Raw genomic sequence first — 21,355 nt, 5'->3', positions numbered from 1 at the left:
TGTGGGGTGACAGCCAGACTGTATTATAAAATATTCAGTTGAATGGATAATGGTAATGCTGATATTAGTGGGATGAAAAAGTCTTTTTTTTTTTTTTTTGCTTAATCTCTTTTGTTCCATTCTTATTCTATCCAGATTTTGGAATCATGATAGTTAAAAACAGGGAAAAAAAAAAATATATATATAAATTGTTAGCATTGCCTAAAAGATGGGAATTCCATCTTCCAACAAACTTTAATATAAATTAATGCATGAGGCATGTTTTTAGCTGGGTTTAAAATGCTGCTGGTGCTTGGGAGCTACTCCATTATAACAACCAAGGGGCTTGGACGATGATTTTGAAAATAAGTCTTGGGCTGTCTGGATCTTTTAAGCTTTCTGGTTGTTGATTTGCACTGGCAGGGCAGAACTAAGATTGCATTTTGTGTTGCAAATGCTTGGACGGTGCTAGTTAGAAAGCCTCTTCTGCAGGGTACGTACTAAAAGCCAGAGAAGACCTGCAACATTTTTATGACATGATAAAACTCCTTCTTGCTCTTAATTGGAGATGGGCTGAGGCAGTTTTCTGGATGTATAACATGACTACGGATGCTAACATAGCTCTGCTGAGCTACTATATCAAATCTCGTAACTGAGCTCAGCCCGCTGTGAGGGTTTTTTTTTTGCCCAGCAACACCCACCTTTTCAACAAAGCTGCAATGACCTCAGTGTTATGATGGGGTGGGGAGTGTAGGGCATGTATAGTTGTCTCATCTCACTGATTAATGGAAAAGCTTCCTGTTGCTCTGCCCTCAAGCTACAAAATCCATTAACCACCCCTTGGGGTGCCTGAAATTTATTCTGGCCATTACCATCAATTAGAAAGTTAATAGTGTGATGATTACTGGGCTACAGTCCTAGCTATTTGTGTGATTTACACCAGACTATGGTGGAAATGGAAAGATGCAACACTCAAAGAGCCACTTTATAAGCAAGAATTTGGCATTAAGAGTGCGGTGATGTCAGTATGCCCCATGTAAACATATGGCAAGAAGAATCATTAGTCATTCTCAATTCTTCTAATTTAAAAGGCATCTTTTAATTTAAATGTAAGGAAGAACAACTTTAATATGCATCACAGCTAAGCTTTTTTTTTTTTTTTTTTGATAGCCATAAGCCTTTAGTCAGACTGGGCCTATGGGAATGGCTTCATTTTGAGTTGCAGTGTTACCTGCTGGAGAATATGCTGATGAAGGAAGGGTGGAAATTTGCATCTTAGCCTCCTTGTTTGTTTTGACAAACAAGTCATGTGGATAAGGATATCTTCTGGAGCAGTGTAGTCCACTGATTCTCAAAAATTTCCCTAAGGTAGCAAGGAACAAGCCTAGTAAAACTTTTGTTTCTTTTTTCAGGGTCTGCTCCTTCATTGAAAATAATGGTGTGATGGAAAATGGAAAAAATATTGAAAAACAGTGCTGTGAATTTAGACAGGGACGGAGGAAATGCTAGGCATCCCATGTCCTTTCCCAGAGCTAATCCTGCAAGTGGTCATTTAGCACAGCACTGTTTGAGAGGAATTTCAGAATGTAGCTGTGGCCCGCAAAATGGGATTGTCCACAGCAAAGCCGTGGTTTTACAGTCCATTTCTGCAAAACGGTGCATAGAACGTACTTTCAGGGCAGAGTGCAGTTGAATCTCAGTGCGTTAGTTTTCACACAAAAAGTTAGGAATTGTATACTTGAAAGAAAAATCTTGACGTCTTGCATTCTAACAGCAAAGATCCTTCTGATTTCCTGGAAGCAGCTGCTTCCAAGCCAGGAGGAGTTGATCATTCATGCTTTCCAGTTCTATGTTTATGGTGGTGCATCTCTGTAGTAAATCCTTTGGATTTACATGAGAGTGTGATCAGGATCTGACCCCTGATCAGCAGGTGGAGTGAGGAATCTGAATATGGATTTTATCATGCCCATCTAATCCAAATTTGGTCTCTCTTTTTTTTTTTTTTTTTTTTTTTTTTTTCTCCTGAAGCGTTTGTTCTTGGGTTTTTCTTGGGTATCCATAGAATCATAGAACCATAGAATGGTTAGAGTGGGAAGGGACCTTGAAGATCATCAAGTTCCAACCCCCCTGCCATGGGCAGGGACACCTCCCACTAGACCAGGTGGGCTCAAAGCCCCATCCAACCTGGCCTTGAACACCTCCAGGGATGGGGCCTCCACAGCTTCTCTGGCCAACCTGGGCCAGCGTCTCACCACCCTGACAAGAAGGAATTTCTTCCTAATATCTAATCTAAATCTACCCTCTTCCAGGTTAAAACTGTTACCCTTCATTGTATCTCTACAATTCCAGATAAAAAGTCCCTCTTCATCTTTCCTGTAGGCCCCCTTTAGGTACTGGAAGGGACCTCCTCTTCTCCAGGCTGAACGTCCCCAACTCTCTCAGCCTGTCTTCATAGAAGAGGTATTCCAGCCCTCTCATCATCTTTCTGGTCCTCCTCTGGACTCTCTCCAACAGGTCTATGTCTGTCATATGTTGGGGGCTCTAGAGCTGGTTACAGTACTCCAGGTGAGGTGAGCAATTTCTCTGAAGCCTGAAGATAAAAAAGCCCAACTCCACAATACAGTGGAATGTTACTTCTGCTGAAAAAGGCAGTGGCAACAGAAACAGGTATAAAAAAAGCCCTTTCATGCCAGCTTGCAAGCACAAGATACCTCTGGATTGTTAAACATGAAAGTTTGATCTGAGTTAATGTTGTCCCATGGCTAGTTCAATAAGACGGGAGGATCTGAAGAGATACTATGCAATGGGACACATGTTTCACCAGAGCTGAAGCAGTTAGATATATCCACATTGGTGTTTTGGCTTTACATTATTTTACTTTTGATTCTCTACTTTATTTTTGATGATCTATGCCACATACTGTCTCTTCCCTAGGTTTTCATTTCCAGTGAATTTACTAGGTGTCTCCAAGAAGAACCTGGGTGTGCGACATGGGCTAGTTTGTTCTAAGGGTTGCTCACCATAAACAATACAGGTGTGATTGATCACTGCAAAGAATACAATGCTTTAGCAGGATAGATGTGAATTAGTTTCTAGCATTTCACAGAGGGATAAGGTTTGCATCGTAGCAGGGCACAGTGTGGATCAATCCTGGTGGAATCATTCTGATTTCAGGAAAAGAGTGCCTAAGCCCATTCAGCACAATTCTTCCAAGCTTTCAGGGGACAAAAAAGGCATGTACAGGACTCACAGGGCCTCATGCTCTGCTTGGGCAATTGGAGAGACTTCTAAGTTTCTGTGAACTTTCAATCTTTTCAGTGTGGTCAGCATTCACGTCCTACCCAGAATTCTTTTCCAGTCATTGCATTCAACAGTCAAAAGTCTTGCTGCTGCCTTACTCGGTGCACTATGGTGTTAGTAGGTTTGCTCTTCTGTCTTGTTCAACTGGGAACACTTGCGTGTTCATCATAATTGACTGTTTCCTTTCACCTCTTCCCTGACATAGAACAGAGTAAGAAATAACATCACCCTGATTAGACAGCTTCCCTTTATCCTATACGACCTGTCTTCTGTCCTGCTGGAAGATTCCCACAATCATCATCCCCGATGACTTCTGAAGCTATTGACCAAATTCCAGTAAATCTTGACAGAAGGATTCAGAGCCTCAGACATATTGAACTACTACTTGTTTTCCTAAAACTTTCCAAATTGCAAAAGGTTTTCCTTCTACTTGGCTTGTGAAAGGTACAGAAGATGTGTTGTATGGTGAAAGGTGCAGCTTGCTGAAGCCCATAAATGGTTGGTTGTTCCGAAACCCACATGTGTGCTCAGGACAGCCCCAGATGATAATAAGAGTGCAGATGGCTATAAAATGGTGACCTATGCCTACAACTGGCATCAGCAGGTGGAGGTTTAGCCACATGGCTACAGATTCTGGCAGGGTCTTCACTAAATATATGCAAAGGGATGGATGGTCCTTACTTTGGATATGATAGAGACAGACAGAGATGGAGGGATAGGTATTCCCTGCTTAGGTTGCTAACCTGAGTTACTAACTCTCAACTGAAATAGCAGTGAAGGCAAGTTAGCCAAATTTGTTTCTCTTTAACCATTATTTTAAGGGGAAATAAACAACTCATCTGGGTCACCTGTAGGTAACATCTCCTGCCAACCCACACCCTCCCGCCCCCCATTTCTGATTTGGGTAAGATATTGAATAACTATGCAATGCAATCTGGAAGCTCTGGATGGGTTGACAAAATACGAGCTGCTTCTACTGCTTGTCACATCTTTAAATTATTTATAGCAATAATCAGCTGAGCTATATTAAGCCAAAAATTGCAAGAAATTTGAGTGTGTATATTTCTGTTCATTTAGATTACTCCAAATAAAAGTTGATTAAAAAGGAGAAGAAGAAAATTGAATTAATTTCACTGATTATGCAGAGAAACGTCAATTTCATAGTTTCCTATTGTTTCTTCATAAGTTTTTTACCCTCTCACATCCCCCAAGTCTTTTTGATGGCTTCTGTACATGGGAAACTTTATTTTGTGATAAGAATATTCTTTCCATAAGGGAAAAAAATACACATTTCAATAAACTAATATAAAAATTCATAACTTAATTTCTAGTAAAACTTGCAGTCACAACTCAAACTGGAAGCAAGCCATTTTCAAAATGGAGGCTTAAATCTGTTTTAAAATGCACATTTGAACTGTATTTAATTTTGTATTTCTTCCTTTCGACACTGATATTAAGGCTCTTTCCAATCCTTCTTTACACACACAAAACCCCAGAAAACCTATGCTGTCAGGATGGAGCGGGAAGTCGACGGAGCCTGAGGGGACTTGCATTTGGCTCTGTCACAGGCTTCCTTCAAATGTAGGATTAGTTATCTAGTCTTTCCCACCTAGACAGTGGGGGAACAGTACTACTTGCCAGCCTGCTGAGGGCCTCATGGAAAAAAAGTCATCAGGAATGCGTTCGCTTAGGGACTGAGACATATGGGTCCCTTGAGTGTTGAAATCTCTTCTTTTTCTTTACCCTGGAGAGGTCTTTAAAAGTTAATTTCAACCTGCCAGGGTAAATTTGAAGTGTTTTAGTGCTGTGACATGTGCAGTGCCATTGCAGGCGTTTAAAGAAATGCTAACCAACTCTTTGGCTTGTCACTGCTGTCAGGCCACTTCATACCGCCCTCTTGAACCAAACTCTTAGGAAGGCAAAAATCCCTCTCTGAACTAGCTTCACTTTAGCTTCATACCCGCTTAAAGCAAATGAGCTATAGCTAAAAATCAGCCAAGATTCGTTAATATAGTGAGGAAGAGGAGGCCGAGGAAGGCATAAAGATGCATTTTGGCTGGTCCCGAGCTGAAGAAAGGCAATGTGTTGGGGACACGCATCAGTTCAGTGTTGAAAGGCCGGGGCTGCTCAGTGGGATACAGCAGTTTTAAATAAAAATCCTGTGTTCTGCCTTAAAAAAATCCCCAGGAAAAATTCCCCAGACTTTCTGATGTGATAACCTGTGTGCTGGAGGGGACCGATAGTCATTCAGAGGGCGACCTTGGAAGAGAAACTTGCACAAATGAGGGTAAGGTCTGCCTCTTTTCTGTATGGAAACTGTCCAAGGACAGAAGATTTACTGTGTCTACATCTTGCAATTGCTCGTTAGTGTGGAGATGTAAAACTCCCCTCAAAATGTGTCAGTCTCCATGAGCTAGGCAAACAGTTCCCATTAGAAATGGGCAAGGCCTTAGAGAATTTATACAACACATTGGAAAGACAGCCAGTGGTGAGAAGCGTGCAGGTGAAGCAAGGTAATTTGTACAGCGAGAGTAACTTTCTTTGAAAATAAAGAATGGGATAAAAACCAGTTCCTGCCTGAGAGAGAAGCTGAGATCAGACATTACTTTCTGGAAAAAATACCAGGGTTACACATGAAGGAGTTAAATCAAAACAGGCATCAGATGAAAAGTGACATCTATCAATGGCTTGTGAAACGCATAATAGGAAGAACATGTGAACTTAAATGGTGAGCTGTTGAAGAAGACTTTTGACATTACTAGCTTTTGTGAAACATGGTGGCATGGCAAAAATCAATGGGCAACTTTAGTACTTGGCTATAAAACCATAAAGGAAAGAGTTTCAATTTAAGTGATGAGGGAATAGCACCTCCACCTAGGAAGATCCCCAGAATGAAAGAATGCAAAAGTCAACAGTTCTACAGCAGAGTTTACAAACGTACAGGCTTCAAACATTGCACACAGGAATACAAATATGCTCCAGAATTACCAGCTCCAATATTTTTCACATTCACACTTGAAAGATCATTTTTAATGTCTTAATTACTCCTTTATTCAAAAACTTGTTCAGTGAAAGCCTTTTGTAAATGCAGCCTGTGGCTCCACATGTGGTTCTGCCTTCTGTGATCTGAAAGCCTTCTATCCAAAAACCTGTTCATGTGGAGACTAATACGACAGCAAGCGACAAATCTTGTGCTCCACTGGCCAGTTCCTTTGGAGGCAAACCAGGTGGCAAACGTGGGTATGCGGGATGTTGGAACAAATGTTCTAATAGTTGCTGCTGCTTCTTACTTAAAATACCTGACTTCTGCCAGGGGTGAATTCGCTTGCAGAAGGAGAAACAGGGTAGAGCCCATCTCTGCACGCTGCTCCTGGTCGTGACAAGCTGCCCTGCTCTGCTGCTCCCTGACCACGTTACAGATGCTTCTGGTCCTGCCTCCTGGGGCTGGCTGCCACTCGCACACCAGTTAGCAGCAGCAAATTAAACCGTGGAGGAAGGATGGTGAGGACATGATACATAGCTCGTCTTCTCACGGTGCAGGTGTGTGTGGGGAAGCAGTTACATTAATATGTAAATACCAGGCGTAACTGGTGGAAAAAAGGAAAAAAAAAAATAGTAAAGGGTGCCAATTAAAGTGATTGCTTCTTAATTATGTGTGTTATAACAAGGAACTTCATCTGTTAACATATGTCTCTTATGGGAAAAAAGTTACACTCTAATAGGCGGGAGACATGATGTTACACAGCTTTAAGTCTGTATGTCATTTTTTTCTTTTTTCTCGTGGAGCATTCCAGAAAGGTCTTGTTGCAAAAGAAACCTTGACCAAACAATCAACTGGTTGATTCTTCAATTCTTCAGCAGCTTATGTAAAATAAGTACAGACAACCTTAAATTTGCAACAAAAGAGAGTAAACAGCAACTTGCTAGGGAATTTATTTAATCTATATATTCAAACTGACAGTCCTCTGAATTTCAGTCTGCTTCTTGAGAAAGAAGAAAATTTCCATAGGGTTCATGTTACTGGTTGATTCAGAATGCCTATTATAGTTGTGAAATATTGGTAGGAATGAATTGAGATATATTCATGACAGTAGGTGGACTAATGGAATTCAGTGACTTTATTTAAAATGTGCAGGAGTTTATTATAATACTGTAATAGAAATGTCATTTACCCTGACGGGAGGAGAGGGAAAAGCCCTGTCAATGAATAATAATGAAGTTATTTAAATGTCAACTTTCTTGCAAATAGTTTGCAAAATATAAATTATTCTGCATGTTCCTAGTTTTGTCTTAATTTATTACTCAGGGAAGGCAGAGCTTCAGTCCCGCATTTTTGGTACTTTTTTATACTGTCAAACGAACTAGTAATAATTAAAATGTTTATCTTCTTGGATATTTGCAGAAATCATTCTGATTTACTGAAAAAGTAGGGAGTCTGATTATAAACAGCTACTGGTAAAATTTGGGATGGTTTTAAAGGAAGCAATTACAACTAAAACCGTGGGACAGGTGTGAAGTTCAGAATTGAGTCTAAATATTCAGTTTCTGAATATTATTCTTTTACTAAGTACTATCTGCATTTCAATAACATCCACAGCGTCCTAACACATACCTTTTTTTTTTCTATATTTAGTTAGACTTGCACGTATATGAAACCTCGCTGCATACCTTCATATGTCAAACTCATCTGGTCTTATTTTGACTTAGCCTGTAATTGTACCAAGTCAAATCAAACCGAAGTGAAACAATTTACATGGGGATTTAAATTAAGTTGATGAAACACGTATAAACACCCCACCCACCCCCCAAAAAAAAAGAATTGAGAAAGCATTGCAACATATGTGTCTACACCAGAGCTAATATAACAGGGCTTACTGTTCACTCAGTTACATATAGTTATTTCAGTAGCTGTGGCTTTTCAGAAGGTACAGAGTTTCACTTTTATGCTTCCAGCTCTACAGGTCCTGGGTTTAGTCCTTTCAGATGAATTATCCAGGTGTTGGATAATTGGCCTTGGGTGTTTTAGCAATAAGTATAAGCAAGAGCCTCTCTGCATACCATGCGTGGGCATCAGCCATAGACATAGGTCTCATCACTCTGAGAGCAAACAGTGTCTGCACAATATGCTGTTAATTTCGGTAGTCAGAAGAGGCCTGAATAAAAAGTAAAGTTAATGAACAAAATTGGTCCTGTTTTACCTCAAACCAGGATACCAGTTTAGAACATGATAATGAGAGTAAGATCCGATAGTAGCTCGTTTTATTGCTTGCATGTTTCTTCATCTGCAATGAATTACGTTTTTCTAAGCTTTCCAGTCTTTCAAGTTGCTTTTCTAGATGTTGGCAGAAGCACATGCTTCTATCTGAATATAATGTTACCTGTAAATAAAGCTATGAATGCAAAATAATTGCACAGAGTTTCGAAGTAAGAAATGGCTGGCAATTCTAAGATTACCATTTGCAATAGGCCTTTGGCATCTGTTTGCCTGTGCTGTGGCAGGGGTACCGGCTGCTTTTCTTTAACAATTTCAAAGCACCTTCTATGTGTCAGATTTTCTTCACTCCTATCCCCTTTTGAAGGGTCCCGTTTTGAAATCACTGTCCCTGGTATAAAGATATTTCATTAGTATATGTTTTCCTAACTCGGCAGGTCAGACTTAGTCCTTACATTCTTTATATGTTTTTATCGGCCCGAACTTTACAAAGGATGGGTTTGGGGTTTTAGCCAGACCACAACAGAAATATTAATTTCTGAGAAAGCTGGGTGGTGAGCTGGACAGGGTAACCAGAGTGAAGAGTAACCAGAGTGAAGTAGCAGTCCTTGGCAGGGCTGTGTTCAGCATCCTGCTGTGGCTGCCTTCACCTGAATGCTGGAACATCTCTGGAATATTCAGTAACGGAATAACCGTAACAATCTCTTCCTCCTCGATCAGCTCCTATGTGCTCCTGAGAGAGATGACCTTAGAAAGTGAAAGATCAATCAGCAGATGAGAATTTGATGTTAATGTTCCAACCAACAAAGATCATATATGCGCGCAGGGGTGCCGATGTTGCAGGGGAGGTGGGGTGGGCAGGGAAGACGCTATGGTCCTACGCCATAGGTCAATTATTATATAACGAGGGCAGATACCTGCAAATGTTTTGATAAGAGTTCCTGAATAGAAAGACTCAGCTTTAATGCAAAGCCACATTTTAGTGCAATTGATCTTAATGGGTAGAAGCCTAAGCTGCTGCCTTCTTGTTTTATTTGTGTACTGATTGCAAAATCTGAAAAACCCAGCTGTGGTATGAATGTAGGTGTGAAACCTGATCCAGAAATTTAACACCCTCCACACCTCACAAAAAAAAAAACCCAAAAAAACAAACACAAACAAAAAAAATATTGTAGACAATAAGCGTTGTAAATAGCTTTGTGAATTTATCCATTGTTTCCTAAACAGGAGACAACCTGGAAATAGTTTTACTTTAGAATGACTGTGTTCAGTTCTGGGTTCCCGAGTTCAAGAAAGACGAGGAACTACTGGATAAAGTCCAGTGGAGGGCTACAAAGATGGCCAAGGGACTGGAGCACCTCTCATGAGGAAAGGCTGAGAGACCTGGGTCTGTTTAGCTGGAGAGAGCAGACTGAGAGGGGCTCTCATCAATGCTTATAAATATCTAAAGGCAGGTGTCAAGAGGATGGGGTCAGACTCTTTTCAGTGGTGCCCAGCGACAGGACATGGGGCAACGGGCACAAACTGGAGCACAGGAAGTTCCACCAGAACAGGAGGAAAAACTTCTTTACTTTGAGGGTGACAGAGCACTGGCACAGGCTGCCCAGAAGGGTTGTGGAGTCTCCTTCTCTGGAGATATTCAAAACCCGCCTGGACGCAATCCTGTCCAACCTGATCTAGGTGAACCTGCTTTGGCAGGGGGATTGGACTAGATGATCTCCAGAGGTCCCTTTCAACTCCTACCGTTCTGTGACTGGTTTTGGAGTGATTAGCAGAAGGGAAAATTAATGTTACTGCTTGCAAGTGCAGTTCTGTATGGACTCATTTGAACATTTTAAAGACAAGATGCACATTTATTGTTTGCAAAAATGTTATATTTTTAAAAGTCTGTTACTTTTAAATGTCACTTTTCTGCAATTTGTGGAGACCAGACGTACTGTTTTGGGCTGTTTATCTAAATCCCCTGGATATTAGGACATAACTCAGGCAAGCATGAGCTGTGTTATGAACAAAACCTTTACTGATAATTGGTCTTGGATCCAGTCACATGTTTAGAGTAGATATAACAGGAACTCTGCATGGTCTTGTTTGTTCACTTGTTCTGTTCTTCCCCAAGACATGTAGTTAGTGTCTCTATGGGCAACCCTCAAATCAGAAATATATTATTTTCTCTACTGAATGGTGACGCTTAAAGCAAGAATAAAGCACGTGTGTCTACACCTTCTTCTAGTCCAAGTGAAAAAATCTTTATAAATTGTAGGTGTAATGCTGATGTAGTTAGGTTTTCAAAAGGATATCAATGTTGTTTGCAAAAAACTGAATTCCGATTTCACTGAACAGTCAGCTGGAGCAGATGCTTTGGAATACGTGGAGAAAAGACTCTTAACAAAATTAGTCTAAGCTTGAAGTATACAATGAGTTAACTTTAGTCTCTTGTCTGCTGTTTGGCATTTCTGACAATTATCATCTTCTATATGCAGAGTTTAGCATTTCTTATTGTACATGTTTATTTTAAAATGCTTTGGGAAGATGCTGGTTTAATTTTTCCTAATCTAATTTAAATGTAGATTATAAGCACTCACATGATGTTGTGTGTATATAATTAAGTATCATTATATACTACATGAATCATTCAAAAAGCTCTAGAGAGCCATTCCACTATGTAAAGCATGACTTACATTGAAAAGCCGCCAAGTGACTTGTGGTTTTGTGATTAAGTGTTTGTATTTACGAAATCTCTCTTTGAATTGTAGGTCAACAGATTACGGGACAACATACGAGAAACTGAATGATAAAGTTGGCCTGAAGACTATTTTGAGCTACTTGTATGTTTGTCCAACAAACAAACGTAAGGTAGGTAGGTGATAATGTGGTTGGCTCATTTTGACTTTATGATGCAATTTCTGTCCTGGTGATCTCTCCCAATTTTTTCAATATGTATTATTATTTAAATGGTCATAAATTCTCTCTTTCTGTTTCTCTCCTCTTGAGAAAATATGTAGCTTTACCAAAACATATGCCAGTTTGTACCACCTGTACTACCTACCAGTGTACTTTAGGGAATATATGTTAGCAAAAGATGACCATTAAAAGGATAGGCATAATAGTTATCTTGCATTTAATTGTTTGATTACCTTCTGGATGATGATCACTTGTTGTCTGAAAGTGAGAGAGACTCATTAAAACGGCAGAAATGCTTCTGCAGTGGCCAGATTGTATGTAACATTATTTGTCTTTTAAGTGCTCCCAATAGTGAACTAAACAGGATTTTACAAATTCCTACAGAGAAAATGCCTTTCAAAGCCCAGAAGGTTTTAATCATGCAAGCACCCTACTGACTATCAATTTACTAAAAATTTATAACACTGACATATTCATAAAAGGAGTCTGATGCCGTCTTTGAGACACATTTTTGACAAAATTTTTATAATTTGGGGGTGACAAAGCACAGTTCGTAATGATGAGGAAGACTTGCAGTCCCATATAACGCTAGCATATGGATATACTAGTAAACAGTATCATGTTTAAAGGCTCTCCTTCGCATGCTTTTTAAAAAAGGGTTTAACTTTCATATTTGGTGATAGGCAATTATTATTACTACTGGTGTTTTGGTGTGGCAACTAAAAAGTAGTTTAAATCATCCTCAAATTACTAGCAATTTCATTTCAGATTTCCTCATATGTTGGTCCAGACAAAAAGAATGAAAATAAAGTCAAAATGTGATTAAATAAATGGCATTGGTGACACCGTTGTTCTCTTGATTTATTAGATGCGAGGCTACAGTGTGCACGCAGTGGGTGGAAGGCCTAACTGCAGCTTTTTGCTCTAGCAAAAAGAGAGAATATGAACCTGGCTGGAGTAGTTTTCTGTCCTTGGTGTCTGCCTTAGTGGATAGTTCGAGTTATTCCAACAAAGCTGAATTGCACAAGCAGAAAATGCTAGTGAAGACTCGCCTCTGCAGGAGGCTGTGTATATTTGGGCAGCTTGAGGTCACTGTGATGCTGTTTTCATTATACTGAATCATTTATGTATTCTTTGAGACAGACTGTGAAAGGAAGAGGGAGCTGTCCTCACCAGAGAGGACAATGCTTAGCTTTGTTCTCCTGTAGTTCATGTTTAATTCTGTTCAAAAGAAACAGGCGCTTCTAGGCATGAGTCATTTGACCCGTTAAGAAGTTGACCCTAGGATGATGCAAATCGTGTCCTAAAGTCATGTACTTTTCTCCAATTGATTCTAAGTGGAAGTCCATACCACCAGCTGAGGTGCAGACACATGACAGGTTATACTTGATCCCACTCTCTACTCCCCCACCTGAGCCTGTGAATAATGTTTTGTTCATCACCAAGGAATCTTTGACTGATGTTCAAGGACTTTCTTCCTTCCCCTGGTAAAACGGTGTTTGCAAATACTGGAAGATAAAACTAGAGTTGACTTTGGGATCATGCATTCCTCTTCCTTGCTACAGGCAGCTGCCTCATGTTGTCCTAACAAGACAGCTATCAATTGCTTTCTTAATGGTATTCTGATTCTTAATGGTATTCTGACTGTAGCTTTGGAATTCCAGTCCTTACCTATGTTGATGAATTTAAGTTTTGCTTGAAGACCCTCAGAAAAAAAGTTGGCTACCACTTACCTTTGTAATGCCACCTGATTGGTTCCTGATACCTACCTACGTTGCTATGATTGTACAAGACTACAAAAAAGGTGTAGAGGTGGAGAGACAAATAAGAAAAAGTATGGGTCCAAGTGTCCTGATGAAAGTCAGGACTGGGATTAAATGGTCCCAAGTTAGTGGAGAGATGTCATTTAATTGCAGCTGACCCTGAAGAAGATATGAAGCTTTACACTAGAAGCTAAAGAATGAAATTATCAGATCACTCAAATGTCCTTCAGCTTTGAGGTTTGAAAGGTTGGTTTCCTGGCACAGAAACTGTGATGTGGAGGGTTTATATATAAGCATGCCTGATGTTTGTTGGAGATTAATAATACTGTTCTCCAGAACTAAGAAGTCTTTTCTTTTTTTTTAGCTGGGCAAAATCTGCATGATCCCTTAACTATTGTGGTGCAAAGAAACCTAAAAAGAAATTAAAAGTTTTGCAAGCATGTTAAGCCAACTTAAGTGCATACTGGCTCTGAAAATCCTTCACCACCTCTGGCTGCACCTTCCCACTCCCTCCCACTGCCACCTTTGTTTGTGTAGCCATCTGGTGAGCTGGATCGAGGACTAATCTGCCTGAAAACTAATCCCTTTCCAGCTCAAAAACCAAATAGATGAAAGGAAAAAGCTTTCAGGTGGAAGCGTGGAACTGCCCGTTCTGGCAGTAGACTGCACTAAAGTTGGCCTATAATCAATATGGGACAGTGCCAGAGGAGAGCTGCAACACCTGGGATGAAAGGACCTATGTAAAGGTCTAAGATTGAATTTTTCAAAACTTATTTCAGTAGGAGCAGAATTCAGCCTGCAGGGAGAACTTTTGGATGCCTTGCTTATGCTGTCTGTTTCTGTAGAACATCAGGCCATTCCTCCAATAAATGTTTAACTTTAAGCACCTAGTTTGTCCCCCATGAATAAGAGGACTTGGGGAAGAGAGTGTAGAGCTGTATTATACTTCCACACTAAAAATACTTCTGCAGTGAAAGCAAAAATACTAAAACTCAGGGTCTTTATCATACCTGCTATGGAATGCAAAGCAGAAGGAAACATATTTACAAATTTTGCCACTAAGAACATTTTCAGCAAAAACCTATGGATCCTGAGACTGGATTATTTTTATTTTATTTTATTTTATTTTCCCCTGAAATTCTGTTAACACCGTGAGAAACTCTGGTTATTCTGAAAGTTGCATCTTCTTTCACTAATGTGGGCTAGGTGGGCAGCTGCAGACATTTTTTTTTTTTTTTTAAATGAAGGACTCAACTACTCTAAAATCCATCAGTTTTATAACACTCATACTGTTCGTGTGAAGGGTTTATACACTGCAGTTAATACTGGGCAAATGCTAACAGCGCGTGTTCCCTAAATATTTGTTATATGTGGTAAGTGATTTTTCTGACTGCACCTGCAGCCTTCGATGTTCTTTGTTCTGCATGGCATTCCTTAGCAGAGAGGAAAGGCTTTTTCAGTAGTGGAAAAGAAACAGTGCATTTTTTATCTTGAAGCTATTGGACAAGAAACCTTGCTAAAACAGTGATTCATTAGTGGGGCCAGCATGTACTTAACTTACTGAAGCTGCCTTCTTATGGAAAAAAAAAAAGTCCTTTTAGCACATATTTACCTTTTAGGAATAGTCCCATTGAAACAGAAGGCAAATGTTGAACTTTTCTGACTCAAGACTGTGTCCTTCTAATGAAAAAAACAAAGTGTATCCTGTACATAGTCTTGTCTGTTCCTTGCAAAGCAGAGCAGTTGGAGCAAGGAACTGTAGAATGCATGTAATTGGATTTATTCAAATAATTAATAGATTTGTTCACGAATTTCTAATGTTTTTCACATCCTGGAAAAGAACAAACAACAACATGTGTTGAATAAATTGTTTGTTATAATTTATTTGCTCTTCTCCATCTAGAGAAAAAAAAAAAAGCGTAGCCATAAATACACAGGATTTGCAGAGCTTTCCACAGTCTATGAATGCCGATTTCTTTCTAAAAGTTTCTGAGTTCCAGTTCTGTCTCTTTATTGAACAAAATTAAATCCTTTAACCAGTCACTGCAGGCAATGTCATATAACAAAAGGGTGCTTTGAAAATAAAAATGAGAGCAAATTCAACCGTTATTTACAATTTAAACTGATGACCTATTGCTGTTACTTGGTATTTTTCTGTATTACAGTGTTTTCTTAAGGAGATTGCAGTAAACAGTGAGTAACATAGCGATGTATAAGCCCTAGCAATGAGAGGTGGAAATCCTGTTTTTCAGTGTTCTCTCCTTTCACTGAATTACTGCACTACCTGGTCGTATGACTGATGACACAGATCAGGGGGCGAAAAAAATTGTAACGCATGGATCTTGCCAAAGACACAGAGCTTGTTTGAGTGTTTGTCAACAAGTCTCTAGAAGAGAGAATCCCTGATGTGCAATAAATCCCTAGGCTTAGGTATGTCAACATTGGTTTATTTGTTAGGTGTATAGAGCCCTTTGTCAGGGGAAATAAACTGATTGAAATGCTTCTACGTGAAGAAATAGTGTTTGGGAATAATGCATTGGTGGGTTAAAAATTGAACTAAAACAGAAATCTAAGTTGATATCTTGAAAATCCATTTTTGCTAAAGTTTGTCGTTCACTTTCCTAGAAACTCACATGCAGTAAGTTTTATGGTCTTTCTTTATAGAAGCCTTTCAGATAGGTTGCTTTTCAGCATTGCATAGAAAATCACAGACCTATGCAAATAAAAAGCGAATACATGGTGGTGGGGACTCTACAATTGGTTTAACTAGAGGTTTTCTTTGACTCAAAAAGTGCTGCTGGCTAATTTAGACACAGTATCCTTGTACAAAGCACACTGTGTTCTTTGCAAAGAGCCAGTTTGTGCAGCCCATTCCTTCTTTGTACTTTCAAACCTCTTGTATCTGTGTATCTCCAGTTAATTAATAAAATGCTGGGTGATAGTATATGCCGGCAACTTTTATGTTATTAATAGGACTAGTCCATCAAATATTTCCTGTGGGTTTGAATTTTTGTGTTAGTTTTTTTTGGTTTTGTTTTGTTTTCTCTCCCCCTTCCTTTCTGCAGGCCTGCCTTGAATTTTTCCTTTATTCCTCCAACTGTTCAGATTTTAATTGCTGTGCAGTACACTGTCCTCTTTTCTTTCTCTCTAAAGATGAATGGATTACAGATGCCTTCCTTTTTTTTTATATTTAGTGGTCACGATTAGCACCTTTATCACAGCATGTTAAGCGCTGCCCTGTTGTGTGTGTAGCTCCAAGATAACGGATATTTATTGTAAATATAATTGCATGGGTTTCAGTGCTGGCCAGATTCCTAACTACTTCAAATTCATTTCTATTAATGAGTTTCAAATGAAAGGAATGGTGGCCCAGACTTCTGTTCTTCGTAGTATTGGGTGGAAATTGGTGGAGAGAACAGCTGGCAAATGATTCTATCAGTCAAGACAGGAGAAAATTTACCCTTATTAACTGAAAGGGGAATGACTGAGTGCTACTTTGTATCCTGTGGTATTAGAGGAGTTCATTTGCTTCAGGGAGGTTCTGGTTCTGGAACATAAACTGCCTAGTTGTCTAAAGGGCAGGACCTGGAACTGTGTGCTTTACACTGGCCTTTGCACCTGCTCTCCTAAGAGTTGGTGAAAATGTCTGTAGAGATGAACAGTTCCACCTGACATTGCTATTTCTCCAGAAGCTGCTGCCCTCGGTTGCTGAAATCAGATTGGAAACGCTTCTTAAAATCCTCTCTCTGCGCTGTCATCACCATGGAAGCTTTCAGAAGTCTTGATGTGATAGCAGGTCTTGATTTTTTAACTCGAGGAAAACCAGTTATTTCTAGTGGTGTCTTCCTTGTAGGCCTCTCTAAATCCTAGTCTGAAGACCATCAGTTTATATGGGAGAGGGAAGAGCTCAGCAGAGCTCTAAGCACACCTCACTGTAGACTGAGCCAGATCCTGTGGCTGTCAAGGGATGGCATCCTTAGCAAATTAGGCACGGTGGGAGACCCGGGGTCTACGGTCGATCAGTCATGCCAATAGCCCAAAGTGCTATAGCAGTCCACTCTTGCAGAGATAAAATCAATTATTCTGTTGCTCTTCTCTTTTCATTTGGAAGGAAAGGTCCTTGTTAGCTGCAGGCTGTAAGTGCTGCCTTCAAAGAGACAGTTATAAGAGACCAAAAAGGCATTGTCTCCCAGATGTGAATGGTGGTTTCGTTTCTTTTAAAATGATGTAGTGCCCAGGAGATTTCAAGGAGATGTTTAATGAAAGTATTTTCTTAACTTTTGAAAGGGAGGAACCACCTTGTACTGAAGTGTTGTGCAGATTGAAACATAAATTTCATCAAATGAAAACTTCTGTTTGGATTAAACCCCATATAGCACAGGAAGGTATATGAAGAAGTCCCCAGATTTGGTTTAAATATCTCCTGCACTATGACCCACAAATAATGATCCTTCATAGCCTCATCTTTTACTTCAGAGAGAATATTTTGGAGAGAGGGGATCAAGAGAATGTGGGGTGGGATTCATCTGCTGGTTTTGCTAATCTGGTAGGCAGTTTGGGGTAGATAGCACTAGACATGCCTTTTCTCCAAGGATCTTCCAGTTGGGAGAACATAAAGGTTCTTCCTCACCTGTATCTTTTCTCTAAATATTGTGATCTACATCTGTTTCGTTCAGCAGTTTTGGCTTAAGATTTTGCCTCCTGATCAGAAAAGAGTTGAAGTCCTGAACCTACAAGGACCAGAATTATTATCTTAGACTATAGGAGTGGTGCAATGGACTTCTGGTAACACTATACATATGTAAACAGTTCACTACTAACAGGAAGAGGGATGTCTCACCCCTCGAATTAAGACATTTTTCATTTTCTGCAGTTCAGCAATAGTGATGGAGTAAGTTTACTGCTATTACAAGCCACTATTGTTGGTGACTGGAAAGTCTTATATCCTTATAAGACATATATTACAATTTTCACTTCTGCTTCTTATATCTTTAGATTTAAGACTAATGCTTCTCCCTGTGCAATGAATAATCAAGTATAGACTTGATTTCCATTTCAGAAGACTGTCTTTTCTGCCCTCCACCCCATATGAAAACAAGGATAAAACCAAAATATTTTTTATTGGTTTAGAAGGTAGATTGTTCTTCATATGTTTTGGATATGATCTAACACAGCTGCAGTTCATTAGAGTTTCACTGGAATCAATGAAGACCTGTAAAGTGGCAGTGACTGAAAAGCTGGTGGTGTATTGTTACTCTTTAATAGTGAGTTCATGGGAAACCAATAATTAACAAGCATTTGGTCCATATTAACAAAGTGAAGGCAGAGTCTCATCTTTCAAAGTGAATATTTTGACTTTTGAGGTGTCTGGCAGCATTCACTACCAAACTTCCTGATTCATGGCTATAGTATATGACAGCTCTCACAATAGCCGTTACACGCAAAGCCCTTGCCATTATTCTACATCCATATCTCTTCTTGGATATGAAGTGAAATCAAAGCCCATTTATTCCGCTGCTGCTCTTGTAAGCCTATCAAAAATAGTGGCAGTTTTGACATTTTCCCACTCAAAGTAGTGCTACAGTAAGCCGTTGTATCTCACAGAAGTCTCCAAGGGCACACGGAGTGTTGAAACTAATGATAAGGAAGTATGAACCGTGGAATTCAGCTTTAGAGCTAAGATTCACCCAGGCTGAGGGTTTCAAAGGTGTTCTTTCCATTCTGACTCTGACCCATGTTTTCTACAAATTAGTCAGTCAAAATTTATGCAAGATTATCTCTTGTTGAAAGTCCTTTGATTCTTTTATCTCTTTTTAATTCATCAGCGATTTACCGAATATTCTGGACCAGATGATATCCCTTTTGGCAAGGGAGGATATATGCCAGCAGCTTAGAGAGCAGAGGAATGATATGTTGTTAGTTGCAGCCCAAATATGGGCAGCAGGGATTGATAGTAGTGCAAGAATGTGTCTAACTACAGGGCAGACCTGTCTTATTGTCAAACTTGTAGCTCCATCCATTTCCATAAGTAAGACAGGCTGTTTAAACCAGGAAAAAAAAAAAAAAGCCTAGTTGCTGTAATACTGTGGGTTTTTTTTTTCCTATGAAAAACTAGCCCCAAGCAGTTGAAAATCAGCTTGTTCAGTGTCCCATAAAGTTGGACTAAAAATACGTACAGCAGGGATGTTTTCATTTACCTTCTGGATTTTGAGCCCTTAAAGATACATACCTAAATCTCACTTTTATATCATTTCTCTGCCGTGTTGTGGTATGAATGTACTTCTTTGATCATGAAACGTGGAAATTGTTTTGTTTACTATATGACTTCAGAAGCTGGCCTTAAAGAAAAAAAATGCATGATACTGCAGCATAACCATATGATGGCTGGTTTGTTGGGGACTGGAACTGGTAACGTAAAAAAATTACAATGTAGGAATATTGACCACAGGAGCTCTGAACTCACCCTCCCTTGCCAGGCCTGCAACAAAGTCATCTGTAGTATCTGTTAATTAGCAGATAGTGCAATATGTAGGGCATGTTTACCAGCAGATCGCAATTGCTCACTCCTTCTGTAGTCTAGATATGTTATTATGAGGAAATGAATGACTAAATGACAGGATACTTGAGTGTTATACCTTCTGTCTAGCCGTACTTGGAGTACAAGGAGAAGAAAGTGAAGAAAAGAGAGAAGAAAAATATTCTTGATTATGAAACTTCTGATTGGTAAATGCAGAGAGAGAGGGAGTGACGGCAAAGATTAATGGATGTAATTAGAAAGCTGTCTACTGCTAAGAAAATGTGGAATTTGACTTGTATGCAGATAGCATGAGAATTAGAGACCAATAAGGGATGATTTATATCGTATCAAGAGTAACAGGTCATAGCGGAAGCAGCCAAGCTTCTTGAGCAAATGGGAATAATTCAGTGTCTGGTATGGTAAAAATATTGCAAAAACTGTAAAGAGCTTCTTCCTTTTAGTGCTACTAAGTGAAAAGTTTAGGTTTCTTGTTGCAGGGGCAGAGAGGGATTTCCCAGAGCCAGAAGAGGGAAAAATATTCTTGAGTCACAGATAACACAAAATGGAATTCAAGGGTCAAAACTTACTGAAAATAAGGCACTGTAATCCATATTTTTGTCTCTTGAGTCTTTTGATTCCTCTCACTCCACCTCTTTCTCATTAGTAGCAAAAAAAAAAAAAAAAAAAGAAAAAAAAAGAATTAAAATGTTTAGGAAAGGCCTGTAAGTTGGGGAGCAAAGAAAATGTAATGCCTAGTCCAGCTTGGAGAATAATGGCATAGCGAGGCTGGGGGTAGGAGCACACAGAATTATCCTTCTGATTACCGGGACTTGGCTTCCAGGGGGGTACAGGTCTCCCACACATTTGCACAAATCCAGTTTTCCTGTGGAGGATTCTCTTCTACCATGTTCAGAAGTACTGAATTGTGGACAATGGCTCTTTAAAGATAGGATTATTTTTTTTTAGGGACAAGTGACAGCAAAGGAGAGAAAGCTGTTGAGGAAGTGTAGCAGTGATAATGGCAATAACTGGAGGCAGTGCGGAGCGCGGTGTAGGGAGATTGATGTTAGCTGAGTAGACCAAATTATGTTCATAAAGAACTGTCGGAGGAGTTCTTGCTATGTATTGTGACACAATGGATCAAGCCCTAGACCACTGTTTCATGAGCACTGTTTCATTGATAGGGGAGGGTAATCAGACCACGGTGATTGTTCAGGGCACACTAATACCTTCACAGTGTTTTTATATACATTTGCTAAGAAGGACACATGAGGATTCATGAGAAATACTTTGTAGTAAGTTTTGAGCATGGCCCACTGTTTCCGTAGATTTTGGAGCAAATACATAGTTTTGTTGCTTTTTCTTAAATTGCCAATGAAGTTAAAAAACTGGAGGTGGTGGAATATTTTCAAAAGATAAGAAACATTTAAATTAACACATTATTTGACAAGAAAGAATCAAATTTACAAAGTGTTCTATTGCATATAGAACATTATGAATAATGTATTTTGCTATTTAGAGAAAGAAAACTTTCATATTGATTGAAAGCGCTTATTCCTATTCAAACCATTTTTTTTTTCTGAAGTCATCCAAGGTTTTTCTGTCTTGAAGAGATTAATGTTAAATCAATGATGTTTTTGGGGTGAAAAGCTAAAATCATTTTGTTTTGAAAAATTCCCACTT

The 21,355-nt window shown here is 39.4% G+C and overlaps 1 protein-coding gene across 1 annotated transcript in view; it reads left to right on the top strand.

Annotated features, from left to right (window-relative positions):
- Positions 1–21,355, top strand: part of SORCS1 (sortilin-related VPS10 domain containing receptor 1) — a 209,801-nt gene that overhangs the window by 26,503 nt on the left and 161,943 nt on the right. Inside the window, exon 3 of the mRNA XM_009881624.1 lies at positions 11,245–11,344. Within this exon, the coding sequence (XP_009879926.1) occupies positions 11,245–11,344 (100 nt within the window). The remainder of the gene's footprint in view (positions 1–11,244; positions 11,345–21,355) is intronic.

The sequence above is a fragment of the Charadrius vociferus genome, unplaced genomic scaffold (genome assembly GCF_000708025.1).
Source record: "Charadrius vociferus isolate BGI_N301 unplaced genomic scaffold, ASM70802v2 scaffold282, whole genome shotgun sequence".
NCBI classification, from domain to species: Eukaryota; Metazoa; Chordata; class Aves; order Charadriiformes; family Charadriidae; genus Charadrius; species Charadrius vociferus.
The sequence above is the reverse complement of the archived record's forward strand: the minus strand, read 5'-3'. Positions and strand labels throughout refer to the sequence as shown.